The sequence below is a fragment of the Chiloscyllium plagiosum genome, chromosome 11, assembly GCF_004010195.1.
Source record: "Chiloscyllium plagiosum isolate BGI_BamShark_2017 chromosome 11, ASM401019v2, whole genome shotgun sequence".
In the NCBI taxonomy this organism is placed as follows: Eukaryota; Metazoa; Chordata; class Chondrichthyes; order Orectolobiformes; family Hemiscylliidae; genus Chiloscyllium; species Chiloscyllium plagiosum.
Window position 1 is genome coordinate 75,731,125 of NC_057720.1, and position 24,170 is coordinate 75,755,294.

Sequence of the window (24,170 nt, forward strand, 5' to 3'; positions counted from 1 at the left end):
GGAAGTAGGACTGGAGAAAGCTGCTGCTCAGAAACAAGAGTGATGAACTTAGAGCATGGATCAGTACTTGGGGCTACGGTGTTGTGGCCATAACGGAGACGCGAGTTTCACAAGGGCAGGAATGGTTGATTGATGTTCCAGGGTTTAGAACATTTAAAAAGAATAGCCAGGGTGGAAAAAAAGGAGGGGGTGTAGCATTGCTAATCAGAGAGTGCATCACAGCTACAGAAACGAAGGTTGTTGAGGAAGGTTTGTCTACTGAGTCAGTATGGGTGGAAGTTAGGAACAGAAGGGAACAGCCACTACATTGGGGGGTTTTCTATAGACCACTTAATAGCAGTAGAGAGATTGAAGAACTCCTAGGCGGGCAGATTCTGGAAAAAAGTGCAGATGTAAACAGGGTTGTTGTTACGGGTGATTTCAACTTTCCCAATATCGACTGGAACCTCCCAAGTGCAGATGGACTGGATGGAGCCGTTTTTTTCAGGTGTTCAGGATGATTTCCTTACTCAGTATATCAACAGGCCGACGAGAGGAGAGGCCATTTTGGATTTGGTGCTTGGCAATGAGCCAGACAGGTGTCAGATCTTGCGGTGGGAGAACACTTTGGTGACAGTGATCACAACAGCCTCACATTTACCATAGCCTTGGAGAGGGAAAGCAGCTGTTACTGAGGGAAGATATTTAAACTGGGGAAAAGGAAATTATGACGCTATCACCAGAAATTGGGAAGTACAGATTGGGAGCAATTGTTCCACGGAAAGGGCACAGCAGACATGTGGCGGCTATTTAAGGAGCAGTTGTTGCAAGTGATGCATGAATTTGTTCCTCTGAGACAAGTAAGAAGGGGTAAGATTAAGGAACCTTGGATGACAAGAACAGAGGAGCTTCTCATCAAAAGGAAGCAGGCAGCTTACATAAGGTGGAGGAAGCTAGGATCTAGCACAGCTTAAGAATATTACAGGCTTGCTCGAAAGGAGCTCAGAAATGGACTGAGGAGAGCCAGGAGGAGGCATGAAAATGGCTTGTCAAGAAGGATTATGGAGAACCCAAAGGCATTTTACTCACAGGTGAGGAATAAGAGAATGATCAGGGAGAAGGTAGGGCCGATCAGGGATAGCAGATGGAACTTGTGCGTGGAGTCTGAGCAGATAGGGGAAGCCCTAAATGAGTTTTTTGCTTTGGTTTTCACTAAGGAAAGGAACCTTGTTGTGAATGAAATCTTTGAGGAACTGGGATACAGTCTTGACCAGATCAAGATTGATGAAGTTGATGTGCTGGAAATTTTGGAAAACATTAAGATTGATAAGTCCCTAGGGCCAGACCAGATTTATCCTAGGCTGTTCCTGGAAGCGAGAAAGGAGGTTGCTAAGCCGCTGGCAAGGATCTTTGCCTCCTCACTCGCTACAGGAGTCATACCAGAGGATTGGAAGGAGACAATGTTGTTCCTCTTTTCAAAAAGGGCAATAGGGGAATCTCTGGCAATTACAGACCAGTCAGTCTTACGTCTGTGGTCAGCAAGGTTTTGGAAAGAATTCTGAGGGATAGGATTTATGACTATTTGGAAAAGCAAAGTGTGATTAAAGGTAGTCAGCATGGCTTTATGAGGGGCAGGTCATGCCTCACAAACCTTATTGAGTTCTTTGAGGAGGTGACAAGACAGGTCGACGAAGGTCGAGCAGTGGATGTGGTGTATATGGACTTCAGCAAGGCATTTGAGAAAGTTCCCCATGGTAGGCTCATTCATAAAGTCAGGAAGAATGGGATACAGGGAGATTTGGCTACCTGGATTCAGAATTAGCTAGCTGACAGAAGGCAGAGAGTGGTTGTAGATGGAAAGTATTCTGCTTGGAGGTCAGTGATGAGTGTGTTCTTGGGCCTTTGCTCTTTTTAATTTTTATAAAAAGACTTGGATGAGGAGGTTGAGGGGTGGGTTAGTAAATTTGCAGATGACACAAAGGTTGGAGGTACTTTGATAGTATCAAGGGCTATTGCAGGCTGCAGTGTGACATTGACAGGATTCAGAGCTGGGCTGAGAAATGGCAAATGGAGTTCAACCTGGATAAATATGAAGTGATGCATTTTGGAAGGTCGAACTCAAATGTTGAATATAGGATTAAAGACAGGATTCTTGGCAGTGTCGAGGAATAGAGGGATCTGGGTGTGCAAGTACATAGATCCCTCAAAGTTGCCATCAAAGTGGATAGGGTTGTTAAGAAAGCATTTGGTGTTTTGGCTATCATCAACAGGGGGATGGAGTTTAAGAGCTGTGAGGTTTTGTTGCAGCTCTACAAGTCCCTGGTAAGACCACACTTGGAATATTGTGTCCAGTTCTGGTCGCCCTACTATAGGAAAGATAGAGGCTTTGGAGAGGGTGCAAAGAAGGTTTATTAGGATGCTGCCTGGACTGGAGGGCTTGCCTTATGAAGAAAGGTTGAATAAGCTCAGACTTTTCTCTTTGGAGAGAAGGAGGAAGAGAGGATACCTGGTTGAGGTGTACAAGATAATGAGAGGAATGGATTGAGTCAATAGCCAGAGACTCTTCCCCAGGGCAGGATTGACTGGTACGAGGGTCATAGTTTTAAAATATTAGGAGAAAGGTATAGAAGAGACATCAGAGGTAGGTTCTTTATGCAGAGAGTTGTGAATGCATGGACATGCACATGGATAGCAGCGAGTTGAGGGGTGTGTAGGTTAAGTCATTATATTTTACATTAGGATTAAGTCTCGGCACAACATCGTGGGCCTAAGGGCCTGTTCTGAGCTGTACTTTATGTTCTATGTTCTAACAGCTTTACTGACAGAGACCGTTTGGGTCAAATGGCTTGTTTCTCCATATGCTCTTTTTAAAATGAGTCTGGTGGTCATAATATGTCAAAAGATGTATGTCAGCTCTTTGACTATTGAGTTACATCATTGCCTTGAAATCAATATAGATAACATTGACAAACATGGCTTTCTACCAATTAAGATAAGAAACTCAAATAGAACATGAGAATGAAACTTCAGCTATGTAACAAAATTGCCTCCCTCACCTCCTTGTATTTAGGTTGTAAGTCGTCAATTGGACTGAAATCTAGTGAAAATCTTTATGGAGAAGGGGACAGTGGCCAAGTTCACAAGAAAGGAGATTTTTATCATATACCCGAGATGACGCAGTTCGTTGAAACCAGATATTAAATATACATATGTATGTTCTTTTTACAAGCCAGAAGGAAAACAATACCAAACTATTGATGGTATTGTACTGAAGAGTGGCAATAATACTGAGAGCATGTTTTATCTACTTGGAGTCATATCTTTCTGACTGAGGATAATATTTTCCTTGGCAGACAGATTCGTGATACATACACGTGAGGATCATTTCATGCAATGGTTCTGGAATTCATTCAATGTCATTGTTACTGATGACTGCTCTAGGCAAATAAACTACAATGGAACTGATGGGAAATTTCCCTTAAACTCCAGATGTAACATATATGATCCAAACCTTTTAAGAGGAAACTAGATAAATATGGGCAAGATAAACAAATACAAGGGTATGTTGGTTGGTTCAGATGAAGAGTGGGATGAGGTTCATAAAGGAGCATGAAAATTGCAATGAAGTTGTCGGGCTAAATTTCTTGAGTCTGTGCTATATGTGAGATGCTATTGAAGCAAAGATGATGGCTTCCAGGAAAGGATAAACAAATAAAATGAATGTTATCAAGACTTGAAGGAGTAACAACCTCTGTAACAGCTTGGTGATCAGCAAATGATGAATGCTCCAGTTATACTGTATTATCCTGCACCACAGCTTTTTAACAGCCTGTGGTGAACAACCTATTTAGATCTTTGCTGTTTATCAGCCACTGTTAAACAGGTTCTGAACAAAAGCAGTTGACAGAAGTTGCTGGAAATCTGCAATAAAATCAAAAACACTGGAAAAACTGAGCAGGTCAGGCAGCAGCTATAGAAAAGGAAACAGAGTTAATGTTTCAAGTCAATGATCTTGTATTACATCCCTATTCCTTGTTCCTCAGATGTTGCCTGATCCATTGCATGATTTTCAGCATGCTCTTGTTTTTTTGAATTTCAGCTTTCTACAACCAGCTCGGAACTGCTGAAGTGCAAACACTTATTGTTAGCCAATTGAATTGGGCCATTAAATAATGGTACCCTCTGCTCCTGAGTCTCAAGTCAATGTCTTGATGTTAATTCAGGAAGGATTTTAACATTAACTGAGCATACATCATCCAAGTACGGAGGCATTTTAAGCCCGTGCTAGATTATTGTATACAATGTAATGTGGTCTTTACTACCAGAGTTAAAGGATTAGCTTCTTTGTAATGCATTCGGAAAAATAATGAGCATTTTACGATTGATCTCTAGAATAGAAAGAAAAAAAGTACAAAAGCATGATTTATCACCTTGAACTGCTGTTGGTCGTGATAAAAATGTCCATATTGTTCTTGGTGCAAACAACAATGGTACTGCTCTCATATATGCCTCTATATACCTCTTGTCAACACATGGGGTTGGGTACAAGAAAAACTTGGAGAATCTAATACATATTTCAGACAGGAATACATTACATTGTCTGCCTGAAAGGGCAATAGATGCAAGGTCATTGAATATTTTTAAAGCAGAGTTAGATAGATTCATGTTCGGAAAGGGAATCAAAGGTGGATTTGAACATGGAATTTGCAACACAAACAGATAAACCATGACCTTATTGAATGGTGGAGCAGACTTGAAGGGCCAAATGGCCCATTTCTGCTCCTAAAGCATATGTTTGTAATATTCTGCCGACAGGCCACACCAGCAAAATAGACTTCGTGTTTGCACTTGTGATTTACCTGCATTCCAAACGGATTTTAAATTGCCGCTCATTTTTATTTACGTGTAACCATTAAACAGTGTATGTTACAGGGAAACTTTAGGCTACTTTAAGTGTCTGTGCTGTCAGCCTCTATATCTATGGCTGTGCAACCTCCCCAAATGCTTAACAGAAAGATACAACTGTGCATGGGGCCCTGTTTGACAGGCTGAATAAGCAAAATTACCTCTTGATTGTCATGGGAATTGGAGTAAAATATGATACAGTTTCCCAAAGTCAGTAATATTCTTGATGCCTGCTATTTGTTGGTTTTGGCAAAGTTTCCACTATGCTGGAAAAGATGTGTGTCCTGAGGGGCATTTGCCTATTTCCTACAGACGAATGCAGAACTGAGAAAGCACACTGTCTGAGCATCCTGTATAATATACAAGTTTGAAATATTGACCGTGTGAGTGATTCTCCAGAGCATGGAAAATAAAGGCATGCAAAATGTAGCAGCAATATGTATGCACAGCTGGATCCTGACAAATGCATGACAAGCTTGACAGGACGCTTTATGCTCACCTCACGATATTTTGTCAACTGGTTGTGAAAAATGTTGTCTGCAAATATTCCTCCATGAAGTTAATGGCATGAAAATTACAACTGGAAGCTTGCTGCTTGGCCCAACTTGCTTGTGCTGGAGCCATCCTGCCCTCAAGAGATTCTCTTAATAGCAGTCTTTATCTTGCTCACTTTCGTAGTCCTCACAGGCTGTATTTTATGGGGTGAGTGCAAAGTTGATACACCCTACAAACTGTTACATCCACATCCTCTCCCCACCCCCAGTTATGGCATATTGTGAGTGGGCTAATGAAATTGAGAGAGTGTGAAATGTCTCTCCCTCATTAGGAGGAGGTCCTACTTTTGGGAGTTGCTGCCAAATGGATTAGTGTAGTCAATAGGCTTGCAAACAAATTTATTTATTGCTGATTTTGGCACACACTCCTTTACTTCCCATCCAGTGTATAATGGGGAGCAGACCATGGATGGTTGTGGAGAGGTTGGGCCAACCACCAGACCTGTTTTGTGACCTGCCACCATCCACGGAATACACATCGTTCCAGGTCATGTCAAATCAATCCCCATGTGCCTTCCCTGCTGCTTCCTTCGACCTGCTATACTTTTAAATGTTGCCATGGGGCTGGATTTTCAATGTCTTCCCAATACTCAGATGAATTCAGGATATTGGACCCCTGCCTCAACTGCATTGCTCACACAAAACCGCTTTTAAAATACCAATGCCCTAATTGGGTAGGAGCCAATCCCTCTGCCCACTCAGTGGCACTAAGTGTATCCAGTGGGTGGGAGAAGCCCACCTTCCCGATGCCAGTGAAAGAAGTGAAGTGCAGGCATGGCAGGACCTGGCACAACTTTGCTGAGGTAGCCAGACAGATCCTTGGAGAACTAGCAGCATTAAAAAGGCATGGAATGGACAAAGTGGTCAAGCTGAAATAGTGAGCACAATCTAGCACTGGGCAATTGAAGACAAGATCATTTTAAAAACTAGAGAAAAAAAAAATTCTTCCCACAGCAAACCTCCAAGCTGTGCACTGATGCAATCAGACTTTCTGAAATCTCCCAATTTTTAACAATTGTTATGAATAAAATCTATTTTTGGGATGTTCACAAGTCCTTCTGTTATAGAACATAGAAGAATACAGCGCAGTACAGGCCCTTTGGCCCTCGATGTTGCGCCGATCCAAGCCCACCTAACCTACACTAGCCCACTATCCTCCATATGCCTATCCAATGCCCGCTTAAAGGCCCATAATGAGGGAGAGTCCACCACTGCTACTGGCAGGGCATTCCACGAACTCACGACTCGCTGAGTAAACACAGCGAGTTCTGGTTTGTTTCACCATATTTCCCACACTACCATGACTTCACCTTATTCACTATTGCTTTGGAATTTCCTGGGATCATGAAAGGTTTTACATAAATGCAATTTTTTTTTTATTGGGCACAATACAGCATGCATGTGTTAGCAATGGACTCATCTCACCTCCACAGCCAGGGTGTTTCGGCAGCATCATTCCAAGCCTGTAAATCACAAGATATCAATGTTTATTCTCAGTCAGGTTTGAACTTGAAGGAGAAAATCTGTTAGTTTATGGAGTCTTGACAACTTGGAAAGTTTATGGCTTCCAGACCAAAATGTAGATATTTTAAGCCAGTGTGATTAGATTAGATTCCCTACAGTGTGGAAACAGGCCCTTCAGCCCAACAAGTCCACACCAAATTTTCCAACCCACCCAGACCCATTCCCCTACTCCCTACGAATGCATCTATCACTATGGGCAATTTAGCATGGCCATTCACCTGACCTTTGGACTGTGGGAGGAAACCCATGCAGACACAGGGAGAATGTGCAAACTCTCCCTACGGAACACCGCTAGTGACGGCACTCCAAGATGAACCTTTGCCATCAACTACTACCCTCTGTAATGGGTGAACTTAAATGAAACAAGGGTATCACATATAAGCCCATTCTCCAGACCCATTGAAACTCAATGTCTTTTCAAGAAAGGCATTCAATGGTCATTTGAATTGATTAGGAATTCAATTCAGAAAACTGCAACCATCTCAAAAATAGTATGGATAGTTGACTAAAGGACGCATAGGCCAACCCAGTACTATTTTGACAGGAAGCCTTTGGGCTTATAATATGTTACGTTACATGGTAAAAAACAGCCACAGTTTTGCCTGCTTTTAAAAAAGTAGCAGAAGATGCTGTTCAATCACAGACAGTGATACCACAAGTGATACAATCTGATGATCACCTGAGAACCAGTCCAAAGACTGTGGCCGGCATGGTGGCTCAGTGTCAGGGACCAGGGCTCAATTCCAACCTCAGGAGACTGTGTGGAGTTTGCACACTCCATCTGTGTCTGTATGTGTTTCCTTCCGCAGTCCAAAAATGTGCAGGTGAGGTGGATTGGGAATGCGAAACTGCCCATTGTGTCCAAGGTGTGCAGGTTAGCTGAATGGGAAATGAAAGGTTACAGGGATGGGGTAGGTGGGGGTAGGATGCTCTTCGGAGGGTCGTTGTGGACTTGATGGGCTGAATGGCTTGCTTCCACACTGTATGGATTCTACAAACAATGAAGCTGAGGTAAAATAGTTATACTTTGAAACAGGGAGAAGGAATATCCCTCAAATCTATTCTAACTGCAAGTTCATCTGCTGATTCTTCAATCATGGCAACATAACTACAAGAAACCTCAGTTATAGAAAAAGATTTACTTCTATCACTCCTTCATTTCAGTTAAAACATCAATTCAGCTAAGAAATTACAGGGCTCGCTGTGGAAGAGACTGAAGTATTTATAACTTGCAATGTTTCTTCAGTATTTCCTGAGTATACATGAACCGGTACATGGAGAGTCAGGTTAAATAATCTCTGGGACATGTATGTGATAATAGATAATTTTTTTAAAAACTTGGCCAATTCTGTTGCTGAAATTTTTTTAAATGTAGGAAATATCACTCCAAGAATCAGAAATTCCACAGATCTCACACATAAGTAAACTGCTTATGGACAACAATGAAATACATATATTGTCCGTGATAGCATAATGTGGAAAAGTTTGAAACTATCCATGTTTTTGTAGGGAAAATAGAAAAGCATGATACACATTAAAACAAAGGAACTAGGAACTTTAGGATTCAAAGGAATCTGATGGTCTTGGTCCACAAATCACAAAAGGTTAACAAGCAGGAATGACAAGCAATTAGGAAAGCAAATACTTTTGCTACAATCCTTTGGGGCAATTGTAATGCCAAGTTGCACCACTTGCAATTTCAAGTACTCACACACCTATAGGACAAATGTCAACATAAACAAAATGATCTCATGCCATCACTTAGCAAATCAGGAACTGGAATTTGTTTAGGGACTATCAGAACCATTGGTTTCTGAAGAATTGCATGTTGACAGATTATATTTTTATAATTAATGCATTTAGACTGCTACATTTCTGAAAATTCACTTGACAAAAGTGATCGAAGTTTATAGCACTTTATAAGGGACTTCTATCAGTAGCTTTATTTTGCAGAAAAATATACCATGATTGTGTATATTCTAACTACAGAAAAAAGTGTATTTTCCTTAATAAATGACTTTTTAAAAAAGAATTGTAACCTTGGCAATGTCACGTTGTGGACAATAAGTGGAAATATATTAGTAACTTGTAGAAAGTTTTAACTTTTGTCCTTTCCTCGGTCCACAAAATATCAGCATTATTAAAGATAAACCTGTCATAGTAAATCGATCATCTTAGCCTGGAATGTCAATGTACAAATTACTTAACTGGAAAATAAACTGCTGTCTAATACAATGAGAGATGTCCCTCCTTGACATTTAAATGCTGGAACCATTTGTGAGATGATAAAATCACTGTTTATTTGATAGTTTTGTTTAAGTTATTATTTCCCATTACGTGCTCAATTTTCTAGGGCAGGTTTTTGATCTGCTATCAAGAGTGCCAGGGGATTTCAGAACAATCTTTCCTTATCTTAGTCACTTTTAAAAAAAAAGACAGGGGTTCTTTGGTTTCCAACAACATTAACAGAAATGAATTTGATTGCTGATATTTTCTGTTGTCCTTTTAGTTACAAAATGTCTTCAAAAAGTAACAAAGTTGCAGTCTTGTAAAAAAAATATTTAATATTAAGTCAAAAAAGATGTTTCAACTAACAGACTTCTTAACTCAGTTATATTTAAGTCTTTCGTCCCTTTGGGCATTTGAAGAAATGTGATTGTACTGATCATTCAGAATCGTAGAATCCCTATAGTGTGGGAAGAGGTTATTCAGCTCATCAAGTCTGCACTAACCCTCCAAAGTGTATCGACTCAGACCCTTTGCCTCACTCTATCCCCATAACCCACATTTATCATGGCTAATCCACCAAAGTTACACATCCCTGGACTCTATGGGCAGTTTAGCATGGCCAATCCACTAAACCTGCACATCTGTGGGAGGGAACCTGAGCACCCAGCAGAACCCCCCTCAAGCATGGGGAGAATGTGCAAACTTCACACAGATAATCATCTGGGGCTGGAATCAAACCCAGGTCCCTGGCACTGTGAGGCAGCAGTACTAACCACTGTGCCACCCCTTATTTTATGCTGAATTTCACTAGAACAATTAATGTAAATCAATGTACTATCAAGGTGGGCAGAAAGAGAAAAGGTCTCAGTGATACTTAGGAAATATAATAACTACTATAAATTAAATTCTCCAAACTGGACAGCACGTTAGCTGTAGTTTGACTTGTTTCTATATAGATATTGTAATGACAGCGTCAATTATGTATTTGTTAAAGCCTGCCAATGGTATAAACAAAAGCCAGTTCAGTCTGTGCTATAATTAGAGAAGGCAGTGTGCAGATTGTAGCAATCAAAAATTGTGGGAAATATCAGTATTTTAGGATCAGGCCCCGAAGGGCAGTTAAAGTCAAACAGATTGCTGTGGGTCTTGGGTTACATGTGGAGCATACCAGATAAAGATGGAAAATTTCTTTCCCTAAAAGGTCATCTGTGAACCAAATGGCTTTTTATGACAATTGACAACAGTTACATGGACTCCATTTGGATAGCTTTTCATTCCAGACTTTTATTGAATTGAAATTTCACCATGGAATTCCAATACATGTCCCCAGAACATTGGTGTGGGTTCTGCGTTACTGGCTTAAAGACACCACCACTATATCATTTTCTCTCCCAGTCGGTCAATCAAGTCCGGCCCTGTCTCTGGACATTCTCCATATCACTACACTTCTTTTTCAAGGATTCAAAATACATTATTGCCATTGAGTCTGTATTGACCTTACAGACAGAGCATCCCAAATCTTAACGTTAAACCTAACTCTTTGCCTCAGCAAGTCTCCGGTCATTGGTCTCTATTTTTCTGCCTCACTTTATCAACCCCTCAATCATTGGAAGTAGTTTTGAATTATTAGCATTATGTTATTATTTCTTAATTTTGATCAAATCCCCTCTTAACTTTCTCTACTATAAAAAGGAGAAAAAAATCCAACTCCTCCAGTTTACGTTCTAATCCAGCCTTAAATAAGGGAATATGCAATAAAGTGACAGCTCCCAAAGTTTGGATTAGCCAAATGATAGCAATGAACAAATTGGAGTTAACATTTCAGGTCCAATGACCCATCAGAATTCTGAGGAAGAGTCACTGGACCAAAAACATTAACTTTGCTTTCTCTCCTAGATAGGATGGGCTCATGAAGGGCAGGTCATGCTTAATAATCTTTTGGAATTCTAATAAGGCATTACAAGCAAGGTGGACAACAGGGACCCAGTGGATGTGGTGTACCTGGATTTCCAAAAGGCTTTTGACAAGGTGCCACACAAGAGGATGCTGCACAAGATAAAATGCATGGTGTTACAGGTAAGGTATTAGCATAGATAGAGGATTGGTTGACTAACAGGAAGCAAAGAGTGGGGATAAATATGTGCTATTCAGCTGGCAATCAATAATTAGTGGTGTGCCTCAGGGGTCCATGTTGGGACCGCAATTATTTATAATTTCTATAGATGATTTGGAGTTGGGCACCACATGTGAATTGGCAGTTTGCAGATGACACTAAGATGAGTGGCAGAGCAAAATGTGCAGAGAACTGGGAAACTTTCAGAAGAACATAGATGCTTTAAGTGAGTGGGCAAAGGTCTGGCAGATGGAATTCCCGATAAAGGGCTTTCGCCCGAAATGTTGATTTTCCTGCACCTCGGATGCTGCCTGACCTGCTGTGCTTTTCCAAAACCACTATAATTTTGACTCTGATCTGCAGTACTCACTTTCGCCTAGATGGAATACAAATGTTAATAAATGTGAAGTCATCCATTTTGGTAGAAGTAACAGTAAAAAGGATTATTACTTGAATGGTAAAATTTGCTGAATGCTGTTATGCAGAGGGACCTGGGTGCCCTTGTGCATGTATCACAGAGGGTTGGTCTGCAGATACAACAAGTAATTAGGAAGGCAAATGGAATTTTGTCCTTCATTGCTAAAGGGATTGAGTTTAAAAGCAGGGAGTTAATGTTGCAGATGTACAGGGTGCTGGTGAGGCCACATCTGGAGTACTGCATGAGGTTTTGATCTCCTTACTTAAGGATGTACTGGTTCACTACTTTGATTCTGGAGTTGAGGGGGTTGGCTTATGAGGAGAGGCTGAGTAGATGTGGATTATATTCATTGGAATTTAGAGGAATGAGGGGGGATTTTATAGAAACATATAAAATTATGAAGGGAATAGATACGATAGAAGTAGAGAGGAGGTTTCCACTGGCAGGTGGAACTAGACAAGAGGGTATAGCCTCAAGGTTAGAGGGAGCAGAGTTAGGGCTGAATTGAGAAGGAACTTCTTCACCCAGAGCATTGTTAAATCAATGGAATTCCTTGCCCAGGGAAGTAGTTGACGCTACTTCAGTAAACATTTTTAAAGCTAAGATAGATAATATTTTGAACAAAGAATTAAGAGTTACTGAGAGAGTGAGTAAGTGGAGCTGAGGCCATGAATAGAAGAGCCATGATCTTATTGAATGGTGGTGCAGGCTCGAAGGGCCAGATGGCCTGCTCAGAGTTCTTATATTATGCTCTTATGTTCATCACAGATGCTGCCAGATCTGCTGAATTTTCCAGCAATTTCTGTTTTTGCTTTTAATTTCCAGTTTTTTTTTTGTTTACTGAAAAGTTAAAGAGGTTGACGAATATCAAGAAATCTTTGACATGGGATAGTGAGATTTCTTCAATCATTTGAAGACATTTTGCCACAATTTCCCAAGGCAGGCAAAGATCTCTACTAAACCTGACACTTACTGGCAGTTGAAGCTGGATGAAAGTAACAGCTTTCTAATCCATTCTGGATGCCATCTGTGAGAAACAGATGGTTGCACATATCTGTTTGGCATGTGATTGGTATGAGTATTCATGTAGACAGCATGAGTTTGAAATAACTCCAGAGGCCAGTAACCCATCACCAAGTTATCCTTTATTTACATGTGGAGGGTCCTTCACACTGATCCTACTCCCTCAGAACCAGCTCTCAGGGGTGAACAGAAACTCTGACACTCCTATGTATATCTGTCAGCCAGAGCTCCCTAACTGGGGCTGTTAATCTGGTCCAAACCAGGGAACTCATGTTCTATGAGGTGCACCTGGCTGGCCCTATTACAACAGTACATCCTAGGCCCTGAGTCTGAGGACAGACTAATTTTTTTAAAAATTAAGCTCCACCTGCGGCATCTTAGCACTGCGTCAGGTTCTTCCAACTCTGCCTCTGATACAGGCCAAGTGAAATGCACAGTAGCTCGCCTCTTGTGCCAGGAGTTTCTCTTCTTCAGGCAGCAAAGGTGTTGAGGTGGCAACATCCATTGTGTCCATCTCAGATTGAGCTATCTTCAACGTTTGACAGAAAGGGAAAATCCATGGTCTCCAGAACACAGTCAGAAAGGCTGTTAAGGAGCCAGGCACATTTTATTCCCGCACCTGTTTGTGAGTTTGCAGCTTTCATATGGTCTGTATGCTTGTTCAGAACCATCGAACCAACCAAAAAAACTTCATACATCACCTGACCTGACTTAAGACATAAGACCATAAGACATAGAAGTGGAAGTAAGGCCATTTGGCCCATCAAGTCCACTCCGCCATTCAATAATGCCACTTACCCACACTCTCCCTGTATTTCTTAAATTCTTGATCTCGCAAGGAATTATCTATCTCTGCCTTGAAGACATTTAACGTTCCAACCTCCATTGCACTCCGTGGCAATGAATTCTACAGGCCCACCATTCTCTGGCTAAAGAAATGTCTCCTCATCTCCATTTTAAATTGACTCCGTCTAATTCTAAGGCTGTGCCTATGGGCCCTAGTATCTCCGCCTGACAGAAACAAACTCTCAGCATCCACTCCTTCTAAGCCATGCATTATCTTGTAATTTTCTATTAGATCTCCCCTCAACCTTCTAAACTCTAATGAATACAATCCCAGGATCTTGAGCTGTTCATCGTATGTTAAGCCTACCATTCCAGGGATCATCCGTGTGAATCTCCGCTGGACACGCTCCAGTGCCAGTATGTCCTTCCTGAGGTGTGGGGCCCAAAACTGGACACAGTGGGGCCTAACCAGAGCTTTATAAAGTCTCAGTAGCATATTGTTGCTTGTACATTCCAACACTCCGAGACAAATGACAACATTACATTTGCTTTCTTAACCACAGACTCAACCTGCAAAAGTTAACCTTTAGAGAATTCTGGACTAGCACTTTCAGATCCCTTTGTACTTTGGCTTTAGGAATTTTCTCACTGTTTATAAAATAGTCCATCCCTGTATTCTTTTTTCCTAAGTGCAAGGCCTCACATTTGTTCATGTTGAAATTCATCAGCCATTTCTTGGACCACTCTCCTAAACTGTCTAAGTCTTTCTGCAGCCTCCCCACCACCTCAGAACGACCTGCCTGTCCGCCTAACATTTTATCATCGGTGAACTTCGCCAGAATGCCCCCAAGTCCCTTCATCCAGATCATTAATATATAAAGTGAACAGCTGCAGCCCCAACACTGAACTCTGTGGGACACCACTTATCACTAGCTGCCATTCCAAAAAAGAACTTTTTATCCCAACTCTCTGCATTCTGTCAGACAGCCAATCCTCAATCCCTGCCAGTAGCTCACCTCAAACATAATGGGCCCTCACCTTATTCAGCAGCCTCCCAGGAGGCACCTTATCAAAGCCATTTTGGAAGTCTAGGTAGATAACATCCACTGGGTTTCCCTGCTCTAACTTACTTGCTACCTCTTCAAAGAATTTATACCTCATAAATCGATCTTGCCTCTTATCCATGGCAGGGCCATTCCTGTGGTTCCTACACAAAAAACATTGTTTCCTGAAGCAAGTGGCTTCTCTCGCTTAGCAGAGTCTTCTATCTGGCATTGGCAATCTTGATACCTGTAGAAGGGAGGGTGAAAGGTCCGGCAAGATCAGATTTAACCAGCTGTGGGGTCTTCTCCCCATTAGTATCTCTGCTGGAGTTATTCCTGTAGTTGCATGAGGGGGGGTCATGTAATCAAATAGGAACTGGGACAGTTGGTATCTAGTGAAGCTGTAGGCTGTTGCTTTAAGCCTGCCTTCAAAGTTTGGACTGCTCTTTCTGCCAAACCATTGGATGATGGATGGTGGTCTGGAACGGTCCTTAAAATGATGACTGCCATTCAACTTTTGGAAATACTCAAAATTTCTTGCTGGCAAACAATGGCCCGTTATCTATGGCTAACACTTCCGGGAGTCCGTGTATTGCAAAAGATGTGCACAGTATTTCTTTTGTTGTTCTCATGTTTGACGAACTAACTGGAAGCATGTCCAGCCATTTTGAGTGGGCATCCACAATCACTAAGAACATTAAATCCATGAAAGGATCTGCACAGTCAACATGTAACTGAAACCACATTCCCATAAATGTAACTATGTCTGCAACCAATTCTGGCCATCAGACATAACCTCACTCCTACATTTTCATTTTGGAAACCCCTGGATGACTCTGGAGTGAACTTTGTTCAGGACAATCACTCTTGTTCCCCATGATAATATGCCATTCTCTACAATGATCTGGTCTCTCAGAGTCCAAAAAGGTTTCAATTCTGGTTGAAATAGCTTTTTGGTTTGCCCCATCACTACCAGCTGTTTCAGTTTTGCCAGGACTGGATCTTTCCGCATCCAAAGTCTCATATTGTCAGCAGTGACTGGAAGGGTGTCCAGAAAATTGCATCCGCTTTTACTACTTGGCCTTCCGGCTGGTGTTCCAACTTGAAATTATACACAGTTATTATTAGAGCTCACCGCTGAATTCAGCCTGAAGTTATGGATGGTGCTGCTTTGTCTTCTTTAAGTAGACCTAGCAGGGGTTTGTGGCCCATTGTTATTACAAATTTATGACTAAGAGGTATTGGTGGAATACACCAACTCCAAATATAACTGCCAAACCTTCCTTCTCTATCTGCGCACATTTACGCTTGGCTACACAACTATTTCAAAGGCTGACTTTTTCTTTAAAAAAAAAGGAGTTGATGCAGAGGTGCCAGAGTGGAGACCAGATTATATGTGAACTTTCCATAATAGAGCATCAGCCCAAGGAAAGACCTAAGCTCTGGTACAGACATGGGAGCTGGGGCACTTTTACACCCATTGGAAGATAAAGTGAGGGTGATCAACTTAGTCTTGTTGACTGTGTAGTCCAAGTAGGTTACTTTGGGTGCCTGGAATACACAGGTTCTTTCTTCTAAAGGTGTATACCCACCAGGGAGGGACATCTAAAGACCATGTCCGAGTTCTCCAAGTGCTCCTTATTGGTCTTCCCTGTTAATACAACATCGAGATACATGGTAAACCAGGGTAGACCTTGTAAAATGTTCTTCATCATCATCTGCTGAAAGATTGCACAAGCTGATGATACCCCAAATGGCTGTCTTGTATATTGGTACAAAACCTTATGGTTATTAATTATAGCATTCTGAATCTGCATCTAACTGCAATTGGAAATATGCATGGCTCATGTCTGGATTTGTGATGACAGTCCCTCTGCCAGCTCTCCGTATAAATCCTCTATCCATTGCACTGAGTACCTATCCAGCTGTGAAAAGCCATTCACCATTTGTTTAAAATCCCTAGGAAAAATTAGTCGACCCATCGGGCTTTACAACCAGTACAACTGGTGCTGCCATTCCACAAAATGGTTTGATGACTCCTCTTTCCAGCCTTCTGATCTTTGCCTGTAAGGCAAATGGCACACGGCAGGCCTTCTTTATGGAATTCCTTCCTGGTCAGTATGCAAGTTGGCCTTGGATCCTTTGATTGTCCCTAGAGCTTTCTGAAGTACTTCCAGATCTTTAATTAGGACTTCACTCAGCCAGCCATTTTTGAATTGAAAAATGACGAGCCAATCAAAGTGAATCTTTTTCAACCAATTTCACCCCCTCTGGCTTGGGCCCCAAGCCTTTTACGAATATCAGTGATAACAAACTGTTGCTTCTCATAAAGACCTGAACTGGAGTTGTACCCTTAGTCTGTAACAATTCCTCAGTATATGTTCCTAGTCTAGCTGAGGTCTCACTAGAGTGTAAGGGTTGGTGGTCTAGAGCAGATTTTGTTAAAGACTGGTTCTGCGATCACTAAAATGGCCTTGCTGCTATCGACCTCCATTAGAACCAGGTGACCATTTAACCAGACACTTATTTTGTCTGGTTCTGACTTGGACCTTGCTAAGAAATTTAATTGTTCTGAATTTGAAGTTGTGGACTTTCCAGGGTGTGCACTCTCCCAGCTACTGGACTATGAGTGCTCTTAGTCTCGGTCTAGTGGGATTCTTTTGCTGTCTTGGGTCCACATGCTGGCAGTAACTACAGTGGCTTGCTGGCCCAGATCCAGATGAAATTTTAACCGTTTGGTTGAACCTTGCTTTGGTTTTGAGATTTTATTATGGACTGACCTCGAGTCCCTCTATTCAGGATATGTCCTGGAGTGAGGCAGTGCAATTGCCTTCAATCAAGTGATGTTCCCCAAGCTCGGTCAGACTGGCGGGGGTGTCCACTTCCATCAGCATACCCTGCAACACATATGCTCTATTGCTGCATTTTCTAATAAAGTCATTTATAGTGCCTATTTGAAGTCCAGTTGGGCTTCAGCATGAGGCACTTTTGCATGGTTACATCATTAATCTCATATACAAAACAGTCACTCAGCATCTCATTAAATGTTAAACAAAAGTTGCATACCACTGCCACTCATCTTAACCTAGTTAAAAATCCTCCAACACTGCTTGTTTTTTTTTTAAATTTTATTTTAAAAATTACAAAAGTTTACAAAATAAAAAGGAAAACAGTTAACATTTACAGTTGTATACAATCAATTTTACAAGAGAGAGGAGCAGCAAAGCCAGGCCCCAAACCCTACCATTCAACCAGTTTACAGAGAGACGAGGACAAACCTCAAATCCCAGTTTCACATATGACAAGACAGCAACACTTCTATTTGTATCTGCGAGCCAGGACTTCCTGACTGGACCAGATTAACAGCTCCAAAATCAGGGAATTCATACTCTATGACAACCACCTGGCTGATTCATTACAACCACTACAGAGATCGTTATTTACCTTCCCTGATTGGAAGCTACTGTAGATGATCTGCTAGTCTATGGTCTTGGAGACAAAAATGAAAGAAACCATTGCAGATTACAATCAGAATTTTGTTTGACTGCTGGAGAGAGCTCACCAGATGAAACTGAACAAAAAAAAAGATACAATTGAAGAATTCTGAAGTCAAATACAGTCAGTTCTGTTATATCATGTCTTTCTTCAACACAAATTGACTTTAACATGATTGAAGGATTTACACTATTTGTAGACTGAACTTTCCTTACCTGTATTGGCTATAATGGGATTCTGGTCCCATTATTTTAAATGGCACGGCTATTACACAATTTTCTTACAACGCTAGATCAAACGAGAACCAAGCTATCACAGGCTGTATACTGACAAGAGACTCTACCCAGATCCTGACAAGGAGAGAGCTGTAGCAGAGGTGCATTGATCAATGGATATAACAAATTGTGTCACAATATTTCACAATGTGTGAAATATTTCGCAAAGTTCTTGGTTGATTTATCATTGGAATGTGAGCCTCCAAGCAAGCTCTTGCAAATGATGTAGTGTGTTATCGGGACATGACTAAGAAGCAGCTTTTCCCCAGAATCAAACAGTTAGCAACAATAACAATGCAGAGGTACTGAGATATTAGGGTGAAAATCACCTTGCATGGGAATGTCACTGAGAAAGTACTTTGCAGCAAGGATCGAGCAGTTACATTTGTATCCAGGATATTTAGTACAAACTGAACAAGGCTACATAAAAGTGTGCCTGGTATTGCCTCTTATTGTGAGCATTTTCATCAATACCTTTTTGGGAGAGAAAGTTACAGTAGTGTCCTACCATAAGCTACTTCAATGTATCTTCCTCAACTTACTTTTATTTGGTTTAAAGCATCTGCAAAGAATGTTACTTTGCAGAGATATCATCTCAAGATCAGACTAAGTAAAGGAAATAGATGTTCATTGGTAACATGCTGTCCAGAGCAGCATATCGTTATGAAAAGAGTTGAGGATTCAAATATAAATTGTGAAACTTTCCAAATTAACATGAGCACCATACTCTAGAAGTCATCAACCCAGCAGAACAGTGGAATCTGAAAGACAAACATCTTGCACAATTCAAACAAACTGTACATTATGATGCAATACTGCAGGAAGTAGTGATGAGCCGTTCTAATGAGCGATTGACAAAAATTATTAGGATAGTGCAGCAGCTGGGGTGGCCTGAGGTGTGTTCTAAATGTGTCAAATATTATTTGCCCTTAACAAATCCCTGATGGACAATACGTGTTCATTTTGTTCCAGATCATGGTTTTTTTAAAAGCTTTCCTATTATCTACATTAAAATGACTGGATTGGAAGATTATAGTTAGCACATCTGCAATTTCTGCTCATATCCCTCAGCAGATTAGAGTGCATCTCAATCAGGCGAAAGTGAGTACTGCAGATGCTAGAGATTAGAGTCATAAGTGTGGTGTTGGAAAGGCACAGCAGGTCAGGCAGCTTCGGGAAGCAGGACACTCGACATTTCAGGCAAAAATCTTTGATCAGGAAGTAGGGCTTTTGCCCAAAAAGTCGATTTTCCTGCTCTGCATCTCAATCAGACTGGGTGACTTATCCACATTAAGTAGTTTGACTTAATTCAGTTTTTCACTAATTTATTGATTGCTCTCAGGTTCGAAAGCTCTCTACCCTAGCATTTTGACTTTGTTTAAAGTCAAAGCTTTTATTTTCTGCGACACATGCTGTGTATTAAAAATCCTCTTTCAGGCTGCTTAGTGATCAGTTGGGACTGGAGCCCAGACATCCTGGTTCAGAAATAGGTACATTAAACTTTGGTATTCTTTTTAGAGATGCTCTGACACAAGTCTGGATTTTTTTTTTCCTTAACCACCAAATCAGTGTTACAAGTTAAATGTTCACCTAATCAGCACCAGGAGCAGTGCAACCTGACTGCTGTTTTATTTTAAAATCTCCCTCAAAATCAGCAGTGTTTAAGTCAATGAAGTGAAGAGCCCAACTCAGTTTTTTTTAAAAACCACCTATCACACAAGTCTGGATTTTTTTTTTCCTTAACCACCTAATCAGTGTTACAAGTTAAATGTTCACCTAATCAGCACCAGGAGCAGTGCAACATGACTGCTGTTTTATTTTAAAATCTCCCTCAAAATCAGCAGTGTTTAAGTCAATGAAGTGAAGAGCCCAACTCAGTTTTTTTTAAAAACCACCTATCCAGGATGTTATTATATACCTCTGAAGTCAGTAGAGCTTAAACTGTGGTCTCCTGGGTCAGAGGTAGGGACACTACCACTACACCACAAGAGCCCAAAAATCCTTGGATGTTTAAACAGCACATCACACACATCTGAATTAGAACTTGTGTTATATTTAGTACCTGTCACCTGAGTACCATCGACACTTAATTGAATTAACAGATAGCTGAGAGGGTTAATTAAAACTTGGTGAGATTGGCTGAAATATCAGTTCAGTTCCCAATAATACATTGCTCCTGAATTTTCATGCGAGTGATAATCTGATATCATATCATTTACATTAACTTTTCTCCTAGTTTTCTGAACATATTTGTCTAATTGATTGACCTTTTGTCCTGAATTACAATCCCACCTGATAGGTGATGACGATATGAGGTATAAGAAGGATATTACTAAAATGGAGAGGGTTCAGAAAAGGTTTTCCAGGATGTTGCTGGGAGTGGGGGTTTGAGTTATATAAAAAAAATAAGCTGGATAGACTGAGACTTTCTTTCACTGGAGGGTAGGAGGAGGGATGACCTTAGAGATTTCTAAAATCATGAGAAGTATAAAAAAAAGTGAATAGTAAAAGATTTTTTCTCTATGGTGGGGGAGTTCAAATGTAGGGGGCATATTTTTAAGGTGAGAGGAGAGTGTTTTTAAAAAGGACATGAGGAGTAATCACTTCACACAAAGTGAGTGGAATGAACTACTAGAAGTAGTAGTGGATGAATCTACAAATACAAATTTAAAAGACATTTGGATAAGTACATGAATCAGAAAGGTTTGGAGGGAAATGGGCCAAATGCAGGCAGGTGGGACTAGTTTAGTTTAGGAACATGGTCAGAGTGGACTAGTTGGTTCAAGGGTCTGTTTCCATGCTGGCTGACTATGACTCAGATACTATTTCTTCCAAATGTGGTGGCATAGACTATTACAGTGGTGTAAATGTAATTATATTAGAAGTTGAAGTGAAGTAGGGAGAAGAAAACATTGGACTGTAATCAAATAAACATTTTATGAAGTAGCTGAAGATATAGTTTTTCCATAGAAGATGGATCAAACAGGCAATTGCACAGAAAATGTAGAAAGCACAAGCTACAGATTCTCATTCATCAGATTTGATCTTAGATTGAAAAGCACATAACTCCTTTTCAGAACAAGTTCTGCTCAATTAATATTTACTGGTCATCAATGGATCCTTGTGCCTCTGTTAAGATGTACATATACCTAATTTCAAGATATGTTCCATAACAGTTTTGACAAAAGAAACAGAATTATACTAATCTCAGGTGGGAGTTGCATTTTGTAAGTGATGATTAATTATACACTTTACTTGGCTGGATCCAATTTGTTGATCTTTACTCCCCATCACCTAAATTTAATGCATGCTTTTCCCCAGTGGATCAACTTACTTTGTACTGGGCTCCAGATAAGCAATCAGACCCAATGCAACAAATTGCTTGATTTTACACACAATAAATTGTTGTCTAAGTCTGAGACTGTTGTATTTAAAATGCAAGGCAATAAAAGTGCTAAAATCTGAAAGACAACAAGCCATTTGATGCAATATATGACTTGCCATAGTTACAGATATTTAAATACAATAATGATAAACTTACAAAAAGAGTTAAGTTCTGGATATTGTTTTGTATAAGTCCCAGATTCTAGCTAATTTATGAAAAATTAAAGCATACCATTCACAACAATTCAAAAATGAAGTACTAGAACATGGATATAAATAAATTAAATTCTTGGTCAATAACTTAAGCCAGTGTTGTAGTTAATTTGCTCACCTTTCGAGGCATGTTGCTGGTAATGCAGCCAATCCTTTGCACATTTTGGCAGCTCCTTTGCTTTGGTGTCTCTCAGCAAGATAAAATTGCTCTGAACTTGAGCTTCTTCTGCTGCTTGCTGCTGTGCCATGTAGATTATATACAGACTTTCCTCCCTTGAGTGACGCTGGCTGGTCAGCCAATTAAATCTTTCAAAAGTGATTATAGTCCAGGGATCGCATGAGTGCCTCACTCTAAGGAGGGATCTGCAGACTACAGCCTCCAGCAGTGTGCATAGAAAGGTCAATCAGTGCTCCATAAAAAAAAAACATATCTTCCCTGTAGAAAAACTATTCGCAGATGTCTGTAACATTTCATAGAGTGAAGTCTTAAGCTGACTTAATTCTTGTAACATGTTCATTTTGCTTTGTCTAAACAGATCTTCAGCATAAATCTACTGTACTTAATGATCTGCATACTTTGAATTTAAAAAAGCACTAAACAATGAGTTTTTCCATGCTAATGAAAGCAAACTGCTGAAAGAATTTCCAAAGACAAAGAAGGCATGCTGAAACCAGACAACTTGTATGTGGTAGACAAAATGCGTTGATGGCAAAGGAAGTTGTAACTTGAAAATTATTTGTGAATTTTCCCAGACAACAATATCCTCAGAGCAGGTTGTTAACTAGCTGTGGGCCAGAAGTAAGTTGTTCAGCATTCAGCACAGAAGGGAGAACCTAATTTTGTAAGTGCAGCCCTTCATCAGAACAGTTATCAGTAACATCTGCTGCTTAGCAGAGTACAGCAAAAACAACAAAAAAAAGAGTTTTTCCCCCAGTTTTTACAGTGGTTGAGTAGAATGGATGCTGGAATGTTTGTAGTTCCTTTCATTATAGATTTTGACAGGGTAGAGTTGGGGCTCATGATACTGAGATTCTCATCTCTGTGCTGCAGAGATGTATTTGAATATTGCAGAGATGTACACTAGAGTGTAAAATGGTTACTTTACAAACTTCATTTCAAAACTTTATTTTCCAGTGGAAAATGTTTTGGAATGTATGCTGAACAATGTTTTGGAATGTATACTGAACAATGTTGTAAAATTTGCTGTTATTCCTTTTTACTAAATGTGTTTTTGTAACAGTGTTTCACCTTTTAAATTTCTGAACAGATGTGCTCCAACTTGGCCTTCTCCCACTTAATTGGACCAAAAGGTAATTCATTAAAAATAGGAGAAATGTAGAATCAAGCTCATCTTCCCATTCACACAATCAGTCTCTTAACAAGTGATGATAATGTGATTTCTTTTGTTCTGAAATATTGCCTTTCATTTATAGATTCAGGTGTCTATCAACATCCTGCTGAGGTAAATCTCTCTCTTTCCTTTAGCTTATCTACTCTCTCTAAATTGTCAGACTAGTTATCTGACATCCAGTTTCACATGAGTTGAGATTTCCTCCACCTAAATATTGGGAAGACTGAAGTCATTGTTTTTGGTTTCCACGCCACTCTGTTCCTTAACTCCAGGAGATGGAGGAAGACTGAGAGTTGGAGCTCAGATTCTACAAGATAGAGATTGCCACACCAGACTACAACAGTATGTCCCTTTATCAGCACTACATTTCACTCTTCACTCCTTCCCGTCCTTCCCAGAATAGCAATGGGCTTTGCTTTTGTCCTAATTTTCCTCTCTAACAGTATCTACATTTGAAGGAGCATCCTTTGCCATTTCTAATACCTCCTGCAGGATGCCAACACTAAACACATCTTCCCTTGTCAACGTTCTACTGGGACCATTCCCTCTGTGGTACCGGTCCACTCCTCCACCACTTCTAACACTTCCTCTCTTCCCATGGTACATTCCCATTCAATCGCACAAGGTGTAACACTTGCCTGTTCATCTCCACAATTCTCAAGGTCCCAAATACACTTACCAGATGAAGCAGCATTTCACTTGCACTTCTTTCAATATAGTTTACTGCATTGTCCCCTGCTCACAATTTGTTCTCCTTTACATAGGGAAGGACAAGCACAGACTGGGAGACTACTTTGTGGAAAGCCTCCATTCTGTCTGTAGGAATGACCTCATCATCTCAGTTGCTTGCCAGTTCAACAAACCATCTTGCTCTCAT

At 40.5% G+C, this 24,170-nt stretch overlaps 1 protein-coding gene across 1 annotated transcript in view; it reads right to left on the bottom strand.

Annotated features, from left to right (window-relative positions):
* LOC122554580 (regulator of G-protein signaling 5-like) overlaps positions 1-22,182 on the bottom strand; it is a 46,850-nt gene extending 24,668 nt beyond the window's left edge. The window contains exon 1 of the mRNA XM_043699841.1: positions 22,060-22,182. Coding sequence (XP_043555776.1) covers positions 22,060-22,103 — 44 coding nt within the window. The 5' untranslated portion in view covers positions 22,104-22,182. The remainder of the gene's footprint in view (positions 1-22,059) is intronic.
* Positions 22,183-24,170: the final 1,988 nt, after the last annotated feature.